Here is a 19,704-nt window from a genome sequence, read left to right as displayed (position 1 = left end):
CCAGGTAGACAAGCGTAGCCTGCCAGTCCTATAGGAGGGCAGCTAGGGGCCTACAACTTCTTCTGAATTATTTTGCCCTTTTTATGGAGGACTTGGACCTTTCGTTTAATCATGCCAAGTTGTTCATTATGCAGGTGGGACATCGTAAACCTAAGCAGTTCACTTTTAAACTCAGACTTTTGTCAATGCCGAAGACCAATGTTTTCTCCTATTTGGGAGTTGTGTTTGACGATTCTCTCAGTTGGAGCCCTTTGCTTACTTGGAAGAAAGGGGATCTAGGGAAAGCTTTTGCAGCTGTTTTTAACTTTGCCAGCAGAGGGGGAGGGAAGCCAACAGGGGCTCTTTTGAAGATATATGAAGCCAAAAATATCTCAAAGGTTAGCTATGGGCTTGAGATATTGGGCCACATTGGGGTAGGGGCAGTACAAAGTGCTGAAAACTCTTTCCTGCAACGACCCTTTCTGTCCCACAAAGCACCCTATTTTATGTCGCGCACAAAGAATTGGGGATGCCTTTCCTATCAGATTTACTGGCTTTCCGTGCCCTGGATTTGTGGCTTAATATTTGGGCTAAGCAAGAAAATACGCTTAGTAAAGAAGTCCTACATGGCTGCCTTTCACTTGACCATGTCTCAAGCATCCAATGGCTCCAGTATATAAGAGTTGGTCTCTCCAGGGTAGGTGGGAACTATTCGTTAACCCTAAGCGCATATGTAAGAGGGACCTTTCTCTGGTCAAAGAGTGTTTTTTAAGAATGAGCCGCTGTGATAGAGAGGGAAATGAGCTGGGTAAGCCTAGTGTGCGTAAGTACATTGTGTTAAAAACTGTACCAACCAACAAACCTTATCTTCTACGGCTTAAAAGCATCCATGATCGTTTTCTATTGACCCGGTTTCGGCTCAACCTCTTCCATTACCTCAAGGCACACCCTCGTGGCTCCCAGAGAGGCCAGTGCCTCATGCCCTGTGGCTGCAACAGTGAGTCTCCTCAGGACATGATGCACGTTATAATGTTTTGTAGTTTTAATGCTGTCCCTAGAAAGTTATTTATTATTCCCATTCTCAAAAAGTGGGTTTTAGGCGGGTGAGACCAGCTCTTATATTTTTACAACTCGTCTCTGCATACGCTTAACTTTTTTCGGGTCGCTGTTAGGCTCAGGTACTTCTGTACTGTAATTCATGAATTTTTATCTTGTGTTCTGATTAACTTGGACATATTATATTTGTCAATCTGGAACTTGGAAGATGTTTTATCATTTTATGTATGACTTTTATGGTTTTCTTTTATAATACTGAATAAAGTTTGTTGATAATAATCACTAGGGGATTCATTTACAGGGTAGCATGATATCCCTCACAATAACTCCAGGAGTCACAGTCCACACAATGTACATGCTTTGTTCCCCCTACTTCCAACTTTACATGTATCCCCAATCACATGCCCAAATCTCTCCCTGCCAATGCCAATGTGGTCCTCCGTCAACCCGCAGACCATATTTCTGGCCCCTTTGAAAGCGCCCATACAATAAAAATGCTGCAGTTGTAAATGCATATCAACAACCATTTGTTGTGTTTGAAACATTTTATTGAATAATAAGACCTAATAAACATTAGCTGATTATTAAAGCAAAACAAAACATCAGTTGCTATGCACATAAGAGACAAAAGTTGTACATAAAAATCAACATACTGTAACACAGCAAAGTTAGGGAGAGCACAATTCTTAATTTCGGGCAATCTTTAAAGTTCAACAACAGAAACGTTCATAAAAAACAGGAAAGGAAAGAAGGTGGGATACAGTGATTTCATTAATGTAATGCTTCCTACATATAGAAAAACAAATACTAATTATTTTCCTTAAGCAATAAAATCCTCACATTAAAATACTAAGAGAAATATATTGAACATCGAAAATTTCATATGTAATTAGAATTCAATGTGAATATTTTAACCTCCTCTGCATTATTTGACTCATGATTACAACCTGAATGCTTTCTGGAAAGGAACCACCTCATGGGGCTCAAAATCATATATTTTGCAACAATACGATTCAAATGATAAACTTGAATTTCAATTCAAGTTATTGATTGAGGCCTTTTTGGAGATCAACAATTTTAAAACTAAACAAAATCCATAAATTTTTGTGAAATTGTCACCTAAACTTTAATTCAATCCACCTTTTGATTAAACACTTCCCATTCCAGCAAGCATCACAGGACCACTTGTTGTAATTTTCCTAATTAGTGATAATTATACGGATGGCTGGGTGCACCCTGATGCCTCATTATGTACGAGGGCCTTTGGTGTTCGTCTGTACTAAGCGAGTGACAGAGTTAGTGGAGTGTTTATTGCTCTCTATGTCACTCTACTTCTGAGCACCTAATACAGCTTGTACAGTGGTTACGGTCATCTGGTCACCTATATTATGCTTAATATAAATAGTGCACTATTTAGGTGTTTGTGTCTGCCTACAACGTGGACCTGATACGATTAGTAGTACCTACAAGGTGGATGGTACAATTCAACAAGAGTCTAAGATACTTCCGCACAACTGACTTTGCATCAACATTACATGGCATCAGTCTTGCTGGCAAGCCAACTTAAAACTTATCAGTATTGTATACATTATTATCAGAGACTATACTTGCCTCTTGGATACCACTTTACAATGGAATTTTATTAATTTTCGTACGGTTGTGTGTGTATAATAAAACAACCTACCCACCATAAATGATCTATCTATTCATCTTTTTGGATTCTGGAATAGCATGCTACTTGCCGAAAAGCGCTTCAACAATTCATCAGGAGTAGCAGGCGCTATATAAATGCAAACCCTTCCCTCTTCTATCCCTCCACTATCTTTTTGAACCCAACTAACAGACCAACAGACCAACATGTCCAGCTCTCAAATAAATTTTATATTTCCTTACACTAATTCATCACTAACCATTTTTGGATCCTGGAGTAGCGTGCTACTTGCCGAAAAAGCGCCTCAATGTTCGTCAGGGGTAGTAAGCGTTATATAATTGCCAATACATTACAATTTCTGTTTGCATCGAGCTGCACTAACATGAGGATAGAAGTAGAGAGGGGCTTAGAGTTGATCTGCCCAGAAAGTAGCATACAACAGAAAGTGTGTGAACAGTCTATATGTTGTGCGACTGGCAGAGAAAAACACAGCATACAATATCTATCGAAGAGTCTATTGGCTCAGTCAAGGCCTGTATTTTTAATACAATTAATGTTCGCAAGCACAAAGATAGGAAAAAAGCTTTCTAAATATACAAAAGAAAATTGGATGATTTTTACACTCCTGGCCAAACCCATCTCCCATGTAGCAGGAAGGATACACTGTGAATGCGATATCCTTTGTGGAAATGTGCGCCTCTACAGGAGTTACATCTGAATTATCAAAAACATACCTCCCCCCAAAAAGAAAATGTTACTGGGGCAACTGGAAAGTAAATGTAAAGGAATAAATAGGCACTGTATCAATACTTAAGGCATTTTGGACAAACCGTGGTTAAAAGTTTCAGATGGCAAATTCGAGGAACCAGGCTACCAAAGCACAGAAATGCGACGGGAGCCTCCAGCTCTGGGTCAGATTCCTGGAATGGTGCACGCGCCGCAGGGAACAGATTTAGGGGGCAGCACACAGCTTTCTCTTAAACTATCTTGACTTATATGGTGCAAAAATCTAGGCGCTTTCATTATTTGGTATTACAACGCATAGATATAGAAAACAGATCCCACGCTCCGGACTTCAAAAGAATGGATTCTTAGGCATTCTGAATTTTTTTTGTGCAAGGAGGGATTTAAAATTAAATATGTTGCCTGCAAAAGGTCAGAGGGCACAGCGTGCCCCGGAGTGTGCATGATTTGGTTCCCATAACTCCTTGCAGGAAGGAGCTCGTGAATTTGAGTCTCCACAGATCTGCAGTGGGATCTCTGACGGGTCAGTTTATCTCTCCAAGCTATCACGCAATTCATTTCTTCTTGGTTACTGCTCAGAAACCGTCAGACGAGGTCCATTTTTCATGGGTTTGTTGTACTCCAATCTGCCATAGCTTCCAGGCACATGGTGATAAAACAAAACGCCTTATTAAAAGAACAAAGATCGGTCAGCAGGTTTTACAGCTTTTTGTTAACCATTGAAAAGGTCTCAAATCAAGAGAGGGAAAGGCAGAAAAGGAGAAGATGATAAAGAGAGACAGCAAGGATAAACAAGCACACACACAAGCATGTGTTCAGAGTTTAAAGCCCTTACTAAAAGCCTCGCAGAGCAGCGCATTCGGGCTGGCTCAAGCGAGACCTAAAAATGGTGTTCGAACCAATATAAGTATAAAGAAGGGTTTTAATATACAAAACCATCCAGTGATCATATTAATCTTCATAGAGTGGTGAATTCACTGGTGGTACCTAAACGAATACATACATAGGAAATATAAGAATGGTTTGAAAAATCTAGGTCAGACATTTGAACAACTGTACTAGCGTTACATTTCAAAGCTATTCAGTCCAGGACATACAAACCTGTCCGAACGGGACACAACCATATAAGATTCACTACAATAACAATATACTGTAGAAAGTGTTAATCCGCTGACGTGGGGAAATGTGCCTCATCTCACAGTGGCAGGCGGCTCATGGTGACTCTCTGCCCAGTAAAAGAATTATATCAAGTGGAGCATGGTAAGAAAATAAGTCTTAAATAGTTGGAATGGCTTTTGGTTGAATTTTATAAAATGTGCAGCAGGTGTCTTCAACCAGTCGATCGCGAGCTACCAGTAGCTCCCAGACGCCACTGGATTATCTCACAGCTTTGAGTTCATTTTTAAATAAGAACAAGGTCATATTTTCCTTTTAAAGTTAAGGGAAGGCTGTGTTTATTTTATATTATTATCATCAGGCTGCAGCTAGCAGAGTCTGAAAATGTAAATGTTAATTTTTTTATCAAGCGCACGATTACCAAAAAGGCATCTTGGCACTAGTGTCATTTGAAACCTGACAGTACGGGATATAAAATACCTAAACATTTGCCTAGCAGTTAGATGAGAACATTAAACTCTAGCCTGAAAAGAAACGTCTTAAGTTCCTTCCTGAACTTCAATAGTTGAGGCTGACCTCAAATGATTGGATAGAGTTTCACCATTTGGAGGTGGAGTAGGAGAAACATCTTCCTACCCAATGGACACTTTTTATTCTGGGTAAACATACCTGCCTAGTATTGCTGGACCATAGAGTACGAGAAGGGGCATGTCATTTGAGCATCTTGTAGGAAGCGAGGGCCAACCTGATGCAGTGCCTTGTGGGCACAGCATAAGGCTTTGAATTTAATTCCTGTCCTAATGGGCAGCCGATGGAGGTCTTAAATGGCTTCAAAGGCTGAGCAGAATTTGGGGAGGTTCTTCATCACTCTTGCTACCACATTTTGGACGGTTTGCAACCTATTGAGCCCATATAAAGATCAATGAAATAATCTATTTTTGATACGACAAGAGCCAGGATAACACTTTTCCTAAGCTTCATGGGAAGGAAGGGCAAGATTTTCATTGAGTGTTTTAACATAAGGAAACAGGAAGAGGTTACCTGATTGTAGTGGTCAATAAAAGTGAGGTTTGAGTCAAGACGACTACCCAAATTTCTAGCCTTCTGGACTGGGAGTGGAAGGGGCTCAAGACTGTGTGGCCACCAAAAGGTGATCCAGAAGGAGGAATCCTTACCAAATCGCATCCAATTAGCGATGCTAGTCATACTCGTTCTAAAATCTTTTGCCACTTTTTCAGTTCTACAGTAACCAATACCACTAATGCCAATATCACTGGCATAAAAGAATGTAGAGAACCAACAGGATCGAACTAGTTAAATAAATTGAGTGCTGTATGCATTAGGCAAAGTCAGCCTTATTGAACATCCCCGAAACCCCACAATGAAGTGAAAATGGAGCAGAGGTCAAATCTTCCAAAGATACCAATTGCTCTCTGTTTGACAAAAAGAACCTGGTCAGTTTGATCGCAGTACCGTTGATGCTTACACTTTCTAAACGGCTTACCAAAGAGAAATGGTTAACCGTATCAAATGTGGCCGAAAGATCCAATAGGATCAAGGCTGCATTAATCTCCTCTATCCACAATGGATCTGTTCTCTTCAGTTACCGCCGCTCTAAGGTTGACTCTGTACAGCAGTAGGGTCTAAACCCATGTTGAGCAGGATCCAGAAAGTCAGTATTTTCAAAAAAGGTGGTGATCTGATTCATGGCCTTTTCTTTAATTTCATTCGGAAGAGGAAGGACCAATTTGGGTCTGTAGTTCTTTACATCTGAGGGATCGAGGGAAAGAGTCTTTAGAAGGGGCAAAATCAATGCCTTTTTCCAAGCATCTGGAAAAAAGACGGACTTGAGCACCATTGTCATAACAAAGGGAGATGAGCAGAAATGCTAGCTGAAACTGATTGTAGGGCAAGATTCTACAGGGCTCCAAATTTCATAGTGTTGATAAGATTAGAGACTTTGTCTTCAGAAAGTGGGGTGAATGTACTCATTACCAGGAAATGATAAGTTAGTTTATTCATCGTACGTTACTCCACTGTATCTGTCCCTAAAGATTATCAGGTGTTATCTTAAAATTCAGGAATATTTTATTTACTTTGGAAAAAAGAATTTGGTTAGTTCATCACAGCTTTTTGGCTGGGAGTTGCTAAATGTTTATAAGCAAATGATGAAAGTGATTTAACTGTGTTTGAACAATAGGCTGTAATTCTTCCTCCAAAATTGTTATTGGTGCCTACATTTTCTTTTACATTTCTTGAGATCATAGGAGTACCGTGGCGCGGAAGGCGCAGACAGATGATGGGTCTTCAATCTAAAAGGCCCAACTTGACAAACTGTCTGATAACAATGCGCGAGATGATTAGCCTTGAGTAGCTCAAGACTTTCACTGATCAGAAGTAGCTCTCACTTCAGAAAAGGTTGAAGACTCCTGTTGTAAACACTTAATATCCCCAAAATCAAATGATTTGAAAAATGCAAAAAAAAAACAGAAATGTGCTACAAAACAAAGAGTTTCCGTTGGGCCAATCCTGTGAAAGGGGGCTCGTTTTTACACTTGCAATAATTGTCTAGGATAGATAGGACAGGCATGATGCAAATTGTGAAAGGGAGATGGGCACACGTTACTTACACCCTTTTCAAGTGGGAGTTCAAAAATATGGATCCAGCCCACAAGGTTATGAGTTTCCCAGAAGTGTACTGAACCTTAAAGCAGCAAGAGTATTTTGTAGATACCAGACAGCCCAAGAGCTCTAGAACCAGCAGAATCTACCCTCCAAGACTCTACACAAGAATAACAAGCATTGAAATCAAGGACTGTCTGAGTGCAGTCTTTGCGTGGTTTCAGCGGCACAGCCTGAAATGCAACTCAGACAAGTCTAAGCTGCTCTTTTTCGGCTGTGCCCCTGATCCGGGTTGGAAGACATGGTGGCCCCAGGACATGTTCCCCCCTGAGAAACCATCTTCTCAGGTAAAAAATCTTGGAGTGGTGTTTGACGATGATCTTTCTTTCCGTCCACACATTCTGGGATTAGCAGGGAAATGCTTCGGCATCCTTAAGATGCTTAGGAAATTCCTTCCTCTGCTTTCACTGCAGTATCGTAGGAATGTAGTCCAGGCGCTTATGGGATCCCGCCTGGACTATGCAAATGCGCTTTTTGCAGGCCTTCCTAAGTATCTGTTATCCAGACTGCAAATTGTCCAGAATTCGGCGGCCAGAGCCATCTATGGCCTGCCCAGGAGAGCCAGCGCCTCTGCGCTCCTAGCTAGGTTGCACTGGCTGCCAATCTCTGGGAGAATCAGATTTAAACTCCTCACTCTGGCGTTTAAAGCCCTCCATACGATTGGTCCCAACTATCTGAGGAAGCGTATTGCTTTCTATGTGCCACGGAGGTCGCTGCGGTCAGCGGACCTGGCCAAAATGGAGGTGCCTGTGGTCAAACGTGTCCGGATGGGAGGTCGATCCTTCCAACACGTGACAGCTTGCTTGTGGAACGAGCTCCCACTTTCTCTTCGGAAAGCGAACAACCTCCTGGCTTTTAGGAAGGAGTTGAAGACTCTGCTCTTTACCAAGTAATCCGCTGTGACTGTAGTGTGTATGCCTTTGGTTTCTTGTTTCTCTGGGCCTCTTTGCTAAAGCGCCGGGACACCCTTTTGGGGTAGCCGTGCGCTCAAAAAGTTCGGCTTAACAACATTAACAAAATGCAATAGGTCTCGGATTTATTTGAGTTAGAGCAAATGGCATTGTAAATGGCAATGTCTTTTAGCCATGTGTTATGGAGTGTATGCATGTGGTGTGTAGTGAAATTATGTGGGTTGGATTGGAATTGTTAGTTGTGGAATTGTGTGGCGTGAAATTGGTTCATTGCGTACAAACCATTTCAGTATGGCATCTGTGTCCACAATTTTGATGAAGTGCAATTTGTATAAGCAGGTTAGTCAAAAAGTCCACCCAGGTGTGGATATCCGATTATCAAGTAGTTACATTCCTAAAGGCAGGGGAGAGTTCACCCAGTGCAATGCAATAGGTCTCGCATTAAGTTTGAGCTATTGGCATTGCAAATGTGTATTTATTTTTGTAGCAATGGTGGCATGCTGCGCTTTAGATGAATATGTTTAAAAGTAAAGTGCGCCATACTGCGATTGCTACAATAGTTAATTGTGGATGTGTTAACAAATGATGTGTGCACGGATGGCTGGTGGTGGGTGTGCCTGTAGAAATTGTGCACTGATGGCTGGTGGTGTGTGTGCCTGGTGGAAGTGTGCACTGCCGGCTGGTGCTGTGTGTGCCTGGTGGAAGCGTGCACTGACGGCTGGTGGCGTGTGTGCCTGGTGAAAGCGAGCACTGACGGCTGGTGGTGTGTGTGCCAGGTGAAAGCGTGCACTGACGGCTGGTGGTATTTGTGCCCGATGAAAGCGTGCACTGACAACTGGTGGTGTGTATGTCTGGTGAAAGTGTGCACTGACGGCTGGAGGAGTGTGCCTGCTGAAAATGTGCATCGCCTAGAGCACGACTCAACCCCCAAAGCCTACATCACCACTCAACCCCGACCGCGTTCAGCACCGCTCAACTTCCAACACCTACAGCACCGCTCAACCCCACCGCATACAGCACCAGTCAACCCGCAACACCTACATCACCACTCAACCCGCAACGCCTACAGCGCCACTCAATCCCCACTGCGTACAGCACCACTCAACAAACAACGCCTACATCACCACTCAACCTGCCACGCCTACATCACCACTCAATCCCCACCGCGTACAGCACCACTCAACCCGCAACGCCTACATCACCACTCAACCCGCAACGCCTACATCACCACTCAACCCGCAACGCCTACAGCACCACTCAATTCCCACCGCGTACAGCACCACTCAATCCCCACCGCGTATAGCACCACTCAACCCGCATTGCCTACATCACCACTCAACCCGCAAAGCCTACAGCACCACTCAATCCCCACCACGTACAGCACCACTCAACCCGCAACGCCTACATCACCACTCAACCCGCAATGCCTACATCACTACTCAATCCCTACCGCGTACAGCACCACTGGCACTTTGGAGTACACCTGTTCTTTCCTGCCCGAGGGTCTGGACAAAACCAATACATCACTAGACAGCGTCTCTGGGCTGTTATCTTACACTGTGTACACAAAAATGAAAGCGGAATATTGGTTTCTCCCATGCTCTCCAGACCGCCATCTTTAGTTGGGTTACGTTTGAAATGCTGTTATGCTAAGATCAGAAACATGTTGAGCAAAACAATGAAGAGCAAAAAGATGGCACTGCGAAAGTCACATAATAAGGCACAGGGAGGCTATTCCTAGCTATGATTTGACTGCATTGCCCTCTCTGACTCCAACAGCTTAAACAACATTGCATCACTTGGCTAGCATTAGTCATTGAAGCTCTGCCCTGTATAATGTTAGGCTACAGTGATTCATACAGCACACATTCTGGTATTTTCAATTTAGGGAAACAACGGCTAATCTGTATCGAGAAGTGAACTGCTGTGATCCACAGACAATTAAAACCCAATAGCAAAGAATAACTAAACAGAGAATATATATATATATATATATATATATATATATATATATATATATATATATATATTACCTACTGGCGATCGCCAGTAGGTAGTTATAGTTAGGATCTACTTTCCATAGGAAATCCGCAACATTCTATTGGGAATAACTTTGGCACCAGTGGACGAATCTTTGCGAATTTCTCAAAGTAGGTGGCCCGCTCCGCTCCGCTCCTTCCCTGAAAATGTGGGGGGGATTCGTCAAGCAGGGGCCGAGATAAAAGGGGGGTCCCAAAACGTGTTTTCTCCGTGTTAATTTCCATAGGGCGGTCAAACTCACTTTTAGCCCGAATGGCTGAATGGATTTCCACCAAACTTGGCAAAATTGTAGGGACTGGTAGCCCGATGTACCTTTGCTATGTCTCAAGATATATGCTCCAGTGGTTTTTACGAAAATTAACTTTGAAAAAATATATATTGGGCTACATTGGGCTATATATATGTTAGAGCCCAAATGTAGCCCAATGTAGCCCAAAGATGGCCACCAGAGACAAAAAAAAACAAATGTAGCCCAAATATCAGCCATATGTAGCCCAACTATAGCCCAATGACAGAATGTCCCAGAGTGTTCTAAAGACCAACTAGAGCGCTAACAGTCTTACTTATAAAGTGAGACTTATAGTTAGGAATTAGCATTTAAAAAACCTTTGAAATTCACTGAAAAAAACCATAGGTTTCACACCAGTTATAGTTAGGAATTAGCATTTATAAAAACCTATTAAATTCACTGAAAAAACCATAGGTTTCACACCAGTTATAGTTACCTGGAAATTTTACTGACATAAAACCATTGAAATTCCCACGTTATAGTTAGTTGGACTCAATATAACTTGCGCGCCTGCAATGCACTGCTGATGACGTCACATATTACATCACTCATGACATGGTCAGTGACATCACTCATGACATCACTCATGACACCATCCTTGTGAGAAAGTGACAGATATCCTTTCAGTGTAATGTAACCCTTGAAACACATATTCAAAAATAGAAACTAACATTTTCAAAAAAATGGAGATACCCATACCAGTTACAACAACCAATTCAGTAATTCTACCATGTATATACACATCCACTCATTCACCAACAGTTCTATATAGTCACTCATACATATACTCACTCATCATATGTAGTGATACACCTATACATCCTGTTACACACCGACAGTCATCCAAAAGTTACTCACACATGCAAATAAACTATTGAACATCCATTTATTTGCATATACAACTATACACACACTACCACCTTACTTCTAAGGAAACTTACACATACTTACTCACTTAAACAATCACTTATAGAAACACATACTTATTTAAACAGGAACTCTTACAATCACTCACTCTCTCATATACTCCCTTATATACATCAATACTCACATATACTAGATTAAAACATATCTTGTTACTGATAAAGACACTAGTGAGACAGTCATTCACTCACTAACACACACATATACACACTCATCCACCCATACAGTCCTGCACATATGCTGTCTTCAAAACACATACAAACAGTGAGTCAGTCACCAACCCATGCAGCTACTTATACACAAAGTGAAACACTGATACATATATTACAATATTTAAACGTTACTCGCTAATATATGTATTCACTAAGATACACTTAATAAGGCAGTTAACCAATCAATTCTTTAAAAACAAACATCCATTTACACACTTATTTAACCATTTATTCTTCCATCGTCCTTTACAAATACATATATAAAACATATTTATTTTTCAAAAAGACACACATTCACTGGATGGTGTCATGAGTGATGTCATGAGTGATGTCACTGACCATGTCATGAGTGATGTAATATGTGACGTCATCAGCAGTGCATTGCAGGCGCGCAAGTTATAGTGAGTCCAACTAACTATAACGTGGGAATTTCAATGGTTTTATGTCAGTAAAATTTCCAGGTAACTATAACTGGTGTGAAACCTATGGTTTTTTCAGTGAATTTCTTAGGTTTTTTAAAGGCTAATTCCTAACTATAACTGGTGTGAAACCTATGTTTTTTTCAGTGAATATATATATATATATATATATATATATATATATATATATATATATATTTATACATAAATAAATAAATGGGACTGAATCACTTTCTCTTGAGCTCCTCAGCTATTCAAGCATGCTGTGGCAAGATAGGCGAGTTCAAGTTTCTCCCCGCGAGTGTGGCTGTGTCTCTACACGCGAGCGTCCATATGTGGATGGAACCATCACCATCCTTTACCGCACCCGCCAGAAGAGTGCAGCAGCGCCATGATGGAAAACGAGCGAGCAGTGTCCCTGCACACACGCTGAGCACCGCCAAGCAGCCTCAGGGTAGGAGCCGACTAGGGTAAGCATCCAGCTTGCTAGTCTGACGGGCATATATCCGTCTGCTACTCCACTACCGTGAGGTTGCCTGGTTGGCGAGGGGAGACCACTCGTCCGCCTCGATCCACAGATGGGGCGCCAAGACTAAACAGGACTACCAGTCCCATCAGGCACTGGGACATTTGGACTGCCCACTAGGGGCGTGCCATGATTATTACCAGGGCTGGTACCTGCATTCCCATCATCAGTTCACCAAATCCTCTGAAGAGAAGGCGGGAGCCTTCGAAACGCGTCAGGAATTCCACGGCGAAATGGGACTGAATCACTTTCTCTTGAGCTCCTCAGCTATTCAAGCATGCTGTGGCAAGATAGGCGAGTTAAAGTTTCTCCCCGCGAGTGTGGCTGTGTCTCTACACGCGAGCGTCCATATGTGGATGGAACCATCACCATCCTTTACCGCACCCGCCAGAAGAGTGCAGCAGCGCCATGATGGAAAACGAGCGAGCAGTGTCCCTGCACACACGCTGAGCACCGCCAAGCAGCCTCAGGGTAGGAGCCGACTAGGGTAAGCATCCAGCTTGCTAGTCTGACGGGCATATATCCGTCTGCTACTCCACTACCGTGAGGTTGCCTGGTTGGCGAGGGGAGACCACTCGTCCGCCTCGATCCACAGATGGGGCGCCAAGACTAAACAGGACTACCAGTCCCATCAGGCACTGGGACATTTGGACTGCCCACTAGGGGCGTGCCATGATTATTACCAGGGCTGGTACCTGCATTCCCATCATCAGTTCGCCAAATCCTCTGAAGAGAAGGCGGGAGCCTTCGAAACGCGTCAGGAATTCCACGGCGAAATGGGACTGAATCACTTTCTCTTGAGCTCCTCAGCTATTCAAGCATGCTGTGGCAAGATAGGCGAGTTCAAGTTTCTCCCCGCGAGTGTGGCTGTGTCTCTACACGCGAGCGTCCATATGTGGATGGAACCATCACCATCCTTTACCGCACCCGCAAGAAGAGTGCAGCAGCGCCATGATGGAAAACGAGCGAGCAGTGTCCCTGCACACACGCTGAGCACCGCCAAGCAGCCTCAGGGTAGGAGCCGACTAGGGTAAGCATCCAGCTTGCTAGTCTGACGGGCATATATCCGTCTGCTACTCCACTACCGTGAGGTTGCCTGGTTGGCGAGGGGAGACCACTCGTCCGCCTCGATCCACAGATGGGGCGCCAAGACTAAACAGGACTACCAGTCCCATCAGGCACTGGGACATTTGGACTGCCCACTAGGGGCGTGCCATGATTATTACCAGGGCTGGTACCTGCATTCCCATCATCAGTTCGCCAAATCCTCTGAAGAGAAGGCGGGAGCCTTCGAAACGCGTCAGGAATTCCACGGCGAAATGGGACTGAATCACTTTCTCTTGAGCTCCTCAGCTATTCAAGCATGCTGTGGCAAGATAGGCGAGTTCAAGTTTCTCCCCGCGAGTGTGGCTGTGTCTCTACACGCGAGCGTCCATATGTGGATGGAACCATCACCATCCTTTACCGCACCCGCCAGAAGAGTGCAGCAGCGCCATGATGGAAAACGAGCGAGCAGTGTCCCTGCACACACGCTGAGCACCGCCAAGCAGCCTCAGGGTAGGAGCCGACTAGGGTAAGCATCCAGCTTGCTAGTCTGACGGGCATATATCCGTCTGCTACTCCACTACCGTGAGGTTGCCTGGTTGGCGAGGGGAGACCACTCGTCCGCCTCGATCCACAGATGGGGCGCCAAGACTAAACAGGACTACCAGTCCCATCAGGCACTGGGACATTTGGACTGCCCACTAGGGGCGTGCCATGATTATTACCAGGGCTGGTACCTGCATTCCCATCATCAGATCGCCAAATCCTCTGAAGAGAAGGCGGGAGCCTTCGAAACGCGTCAGGAATTCCACGGCGAAATGGGACTGAATCACTTTCTCTTGAGCTCCTCAGCTATTCAAGCATGCTGTGGCAAGATAGGCGAGTTCAAGTTTCTCCCCGCGAGTGTGGCTGTGTCTCTACACGCGAGCGTCCATATGTGGATGGAACCATCACCATCCTTTACCGCACCCGCCAGAAGAGTGCAGCAGCGCCATGATGGAAAACGAGCGAGCAGTGTCCCTGCACACACGCTGAGCACCGCCAAGCAGCCTCAGGGTAGGAGCCGACTAGGGTAAGCATCCAGCTTGCTAGTCTGACGGGCATATATCCGTCTGCTACTCCACTACCGTGAGGTTGCCTGGTTGGCGAGGGGAGACCACTCGTCCGCCACGATCCACAGATGGGGCGCCAAGACTAAACAGGACTACCAGTCCCATCAGGCACTGGGACATTTGGACTGCCCACTAGGGGCGTGCCATGATTATTACCAGGGCTGGTACCTGCATTCCCATCATCAGTTCGCCAAATCCTCTGAAGAGAAGGCGGGAGCCTTCGAAACGCGTCAGGAATTCCACGGCGAAATGGGACTGAATCACTTTCTCTTGAGCTCCTCAGCTATTCAAGCATGCTGTGGCAAGATAGGCGAGTTCAAGTTTCTCCCCGCGAGTGTGGCTGTGTCTCTACACGCGAGCGTCCATTTATATATATATATATATATATATATATATATATATATTGAAAAATTGGTGTCTGCTGTGAAGAGTGCTGAAAATAACATGTCACACAAATAGATATATTTTATGAAACACAGATGCCACATTCACAACCACGTGGTGCTCTGATTCCAAAGTCGAAGATAAAAAATAATTAACTACTAAAACGCTTTGTGAATCAACAAACCTGAAGAGTGTTATTTTCAGCTTCGTTATAACTTAAAGAGTTTTTAAAGGGTACTGAATTAAAGAAGGCAGGGCACAAGGATATGGGTTCCTTTCTCAACATAGCAAATTGTTGTGTGCCACAAACCCATACAAATCCGGGGGGAGAAATTTCCGAAGTACATGCTTAGTAACATTTTCACAGAATGTTTCAAAAAATGACAGGCCAGTAGGCAAGTTTCATGTTCTATGACAGTCCACACCACACTGGATGATGAAAAGATATTTTGAATCGGCACGGGTTTGTTTACAAAAATGTAAATAAACTGATGCCCTGGTCTGGTTTCAGGGACCGAGGAATGCTGACAGACCCCTACATGTGAGCAATAGATTTGCAAATCATGGTGGGACCCACGAAACCTGCACCTGCTACACCGAAGACAAGATTCCCATCACTCCTCCCCCCAACCCACCCAGCGCAGTTGGATCCGAACTATTTTGTTACAGCCAGAATTGACAAGTCTCTCATTATTAGCATATATCTGCCTTGGTAGAATAAACTAATGTATACACTACTAAATACAATAATACATCTGTAACCATAAAAAGGATATTTAAAATCAAATAGCAGCCCTTCCGTTCATTTGATGTCAACAGGTTCCATAATTCAGAATACAGGTTCAGCCACCTACAAAAGCTTTCAAATACAAAAGGCAACACTTCCGCTGATTACATGACAATATACGGGACAATGGGCGTATGCCTGGGGCAGGGAAGAGTCAGCATAATGTGGGTTACTGTCCCCCGCCCTCCGAACTCACAATCACAGAAATCAGTCCTACGGTGGCAGCTAGCAGCACACTTGGCCAGGAGCACTCTGGTAGGGAGTATGCCCAAGCAAAAAAGCAGCCAGCAGTCGGAACCGAAAAGAGCCTGGACCCTGGCAAACCAGGAACAGGTACAGTAGTTTTATCTCTGCAGTGGGAGGGGCTATCTTCCAAAACCCACAGGTTCAAATCTAGTCGGGTGGTGCGGACCCTGCAGTGTTTTTGCTATTTCGGTTTCATCCCATAGTATATATTCCAATTGCACATCAGGCACGTGACATCCTCTGCAGTGACACTGTACTAGCATGATGTAAAATCTAAAACGCATTTTTAAGTCCTATAACGCACGAAAGAATCTCTCACTTTGAGCGACGGACAGAAGCTGCCACCCAGCACGGCCGGAGTGGAGAAGCTCACACGAGTCAGCCCAAGCCGGGCCTCCGCCTCCCTCCAGCGCAGCAGCTATCTGAACCCATCAAACCTCGTACACTCACAGCAGCTTAATAAACACAGATAGGCAGTAAAAGCCACCATCTTGGCTGCCAGCAGCTGCCATCTAGACAGAACTGTTTGATTAACCCGGCTGGGACCCCCGAGAGCTCTGACAGCCCGCTTTAGATCAGAGCCACTGAACTCCCTGCACTGCTTTTATGGCATAAGGATTTTCTCCAGTGTGGAGTTTCTCATGGTGAGATAGCGTTTTTCTCTGCAGCTGTTCTGGCATTCAGAACACTCATGAGATTTTTCATCAGTATGGAGCCGCTTATGGTTAGTGAGGCTGTGCCAATTAAATAGGAATTTCTGGCATTCACAACAGAAATTGAACATGAACAAAAATTAAACAAGGCAATAAAATCATTACAAATGGTGAAGCGTCCTGTGAGGAAGGAAATGCGTATCAGTTTGATACAATCGACAATACGGGATGGGGGGGAAGCAAGGGGAATTGCAAGCCAGGAAACATTATAGCTGAAACATTAGTAGGAATGTCGGTTCAGGGGGAAGGTGGAGTATCCGAGACGTCTGTGAAGGGAGGTGTACATATTTCACCACGATAGGAGTTCCACTGGCCCCAGACTTTCCCCCATTTTTTGGGTCTGCCGCGCGCCACATATACTGTCTTCTCTCTAAACATGCACCAGTCCATATTCACCTTCCATGCCAAGATCGTGGGCGGTCTCTGAGATCCCCACAACTGTGCAATATCTCTCTTGGCAATCATATTCCCGAGGGTCACCCACTGAGTCTGCGCCACATCATAATCAGTCGGCTCCCAAACATTCAACAAACAACGCCTAGCTTCAGGCAACAACGCAACACCTGTGACCTCCTTCATCACAGCATGCACTCGACTCCAGAACTGCACAACCGCCGGGCACTCCCAGAGTATATGGAGGAAAGTGCCCGTTAGGCCGCATCCAAGCTTACACAACCCATCCAAAGAGTATCCCATACGAATCAGGCGAGGACCAGTCACATAAATCCGGTGGAGGACTTTAAGCTGTACGAGCCGGAGACAGCACTGAATAATTTTGATGGTGTATTTTCTTATGGCGCTTGTAACCATCTCTACCTCTGAAACTTTTCTGGCATTCAGAGCACTGATAAGGTTTTTCCCCAGTGTGGGTTCTTATATGCTGAGTGAGTCTCTTTCTTTCACTGTAACATTTGTGGCATTCAGAACACTGATAAGGTTTTTCCCCAGTGTGGGTTCTTATATGCTGAATGAGACAGCTTTTGTCACTGAAACATTTCTGGCATTCAGAGCACTGATAAGGTTTTTCCCCAGTGTGGGTTCGTATATGATGAATGAGACTGTATTTTAGACTGAAACATTTGTGGCATTCAGAGCACTGATAAGGTTTTTCCCCAGTGTGGGTTCTTATATGATGAATGAGACTGTTTTTTTGACTGAAACATTTGTCGCATTCAGAGCACTGATAACGTTTTACCCAAGTGTGGAATCTGACATGAGCAGTTAGAAGTGATTTAAGTTTGAACTCTTTTGGGCATTCAGAGCACTGATAAGGTTTTTCCCCAGTGTGGGTTATTGTATGTTGAGAAAGACTTCTTTTGTCTCGGAAACATTTCTGGCATTCAGAGCATTGATAACGGTTTTCCCCAGTGTGGATCTTCATATGATGTGTGAGACTCCTTTTTTCACTGAAACATTTGTGGCATTCAGTGCACTGATAACGGTTTTCCCCAGTGTGGATCTTTATATGATGTGTGAGACTCCTTTTTTCACTGAAACATTTGTGGCATTCAGTGCACTGATAACGGTTTTCCCCAGTGTGGATCTTTATATGATGTGTGAGACTCCTTTTTGTACTGAAACATTTGTGGCATTCAGAACACTGATAAGGTTTTTCCCCAGTGTGGAATCTCAAATGTTCAGTTAGAAGTGATTTACAATTGAAATGTTTTGGGCATTCAGAGCACTGATAAGGGTTTTCCCCAGAGTGGATTCTTCTATGCAGAGTGAGATTGTGTTTGTAAATGAAAGATTTCTGGCATTCAGAGCACTGGTAAGGTTTATCCCCAGTGTGGGCTCTTCTATGCTGAGTGAGAATGTTTTTTTGACTGAAACATTTCTGGCATTCAGAGCACTGGTAAGATTTTTTGCCAGAGTGGGTTATTACATGTCGAGAAAGACTTGGTTTGTTCCAAAACCTTTTCTGGCATTCAGAGCACTGATAAGGTTTTTCCCCAGTGTGGATTCTCATATGAATAGTGAGATAAGATTTACGGCTGAAACTTTTTTGGCATTCAGCGCACTGGTAAAGTTTTTCCACAGAGTGGGTTAATGCATGTCGATATAAACTCGCTTTGATACTAAACTTTTTCTGGCATTCAGAGCACTGATAAGGTTTTTCCCCTGTGTGGATTCTCATATGCTCAGTGAGATAAGATTTACGCCTGAAACTTTTATGGCATACTTTGCACGGAGAGTGATTTCCCCCAGTGTGGATTCTCATATGCTCAGTGAGATAAGATTTACGCCTGAAACTTTTTTGGCATACATTGCACTGAGAGTGGTTTCCCCCAGTGTGCATTCTGTCAAATTCTGTGAGATAAGATTTATAGCTGTATCTTTTTTGGCACAAGTAACTTTTTTCCCCAATTTCAGTTATTTTGCCTTGATTGAGGCGGGTTTGAACACTGAATTTGTTCTAACAGTGTTTTTAGAAGGTGTATTCCTAGGGTTAATATCTCTATGTTTAGTTTTCTCTTACTATTATGCCACAGTAAGAGTGAACCTGATTTTAGAGTCGGGCTTGTTTAGATATTGTTCAGCATTTATCTCTAAAGGAAATTGCGTGTAATCTTCTTAACACTTGAATTGAGCAAAATACGTCTGGAAGCAGCCCTGTAACACCTGTTGAAATTGTTCTAGTAGATAATAGTCTTTAGGTAATAGCCTCTCCGGCAGTAAATTATTTTGTGACTGATGTTTCTCTCCAATCTATTTGTATAGGTTCTTAGCAATGCAGTAATGAGGTGTTGGTCTGATATTTAATGATTAAACTGATAAGTACCTTTTTGCACTGACGTAAAGGTAGTAACTGAGGGTGTTAGAACATGCACAGTACTATTGTGGATCACCAGTCGCAGAACATCAGTTC

The 19,704-nt window shown here is 43.7% G+C and overlaps 1 protein-coding gene across 1 annotated transcript in view; it reads right to left on the bottom strand.

Annotated features, from left to right (window-relative positions):
- Positions 1 to 18,866, bottom strand: part of LOC147737409 (uncharacterized) — a 93,617-nt gene extending 74,751 nt beyond the window's left edge. Inside the window, exon 1 of the mRNA XM_086923945.1 lies at positions 17,652 to 18,866. Within this exon, the coding sequence (XP_086780071.1) occupies positions 17,652 to 18,804 (1,153 nt within the window). The 5' untranslated portion in view covers positions 18,805 to 18,866. The remainder of the gene's footprint in view (positions 1 to 17,651) is intronic.
- Positions 18,867 to 19,704: the final 838 nt, after the last annotated feature.

Source organism: Lissotriton vulgaris, chromosome 1_1, assembly GCF_964263255.1.
Source record: "Lissotriton vulgaris chromosome 1_1, aLisVul1.2, whole genome shotgun sequence".
In the NCBI taxonomy this organism is placed as follows: Eukaryota; Metazoa; Chordata; class Amphibia; order Caudata; family Salamandridae; genus Lissotriton; species Lissotriton vulgaris.
This window is presented reverse-complemented; position numbering and strand designations above follow the sequence as displayed.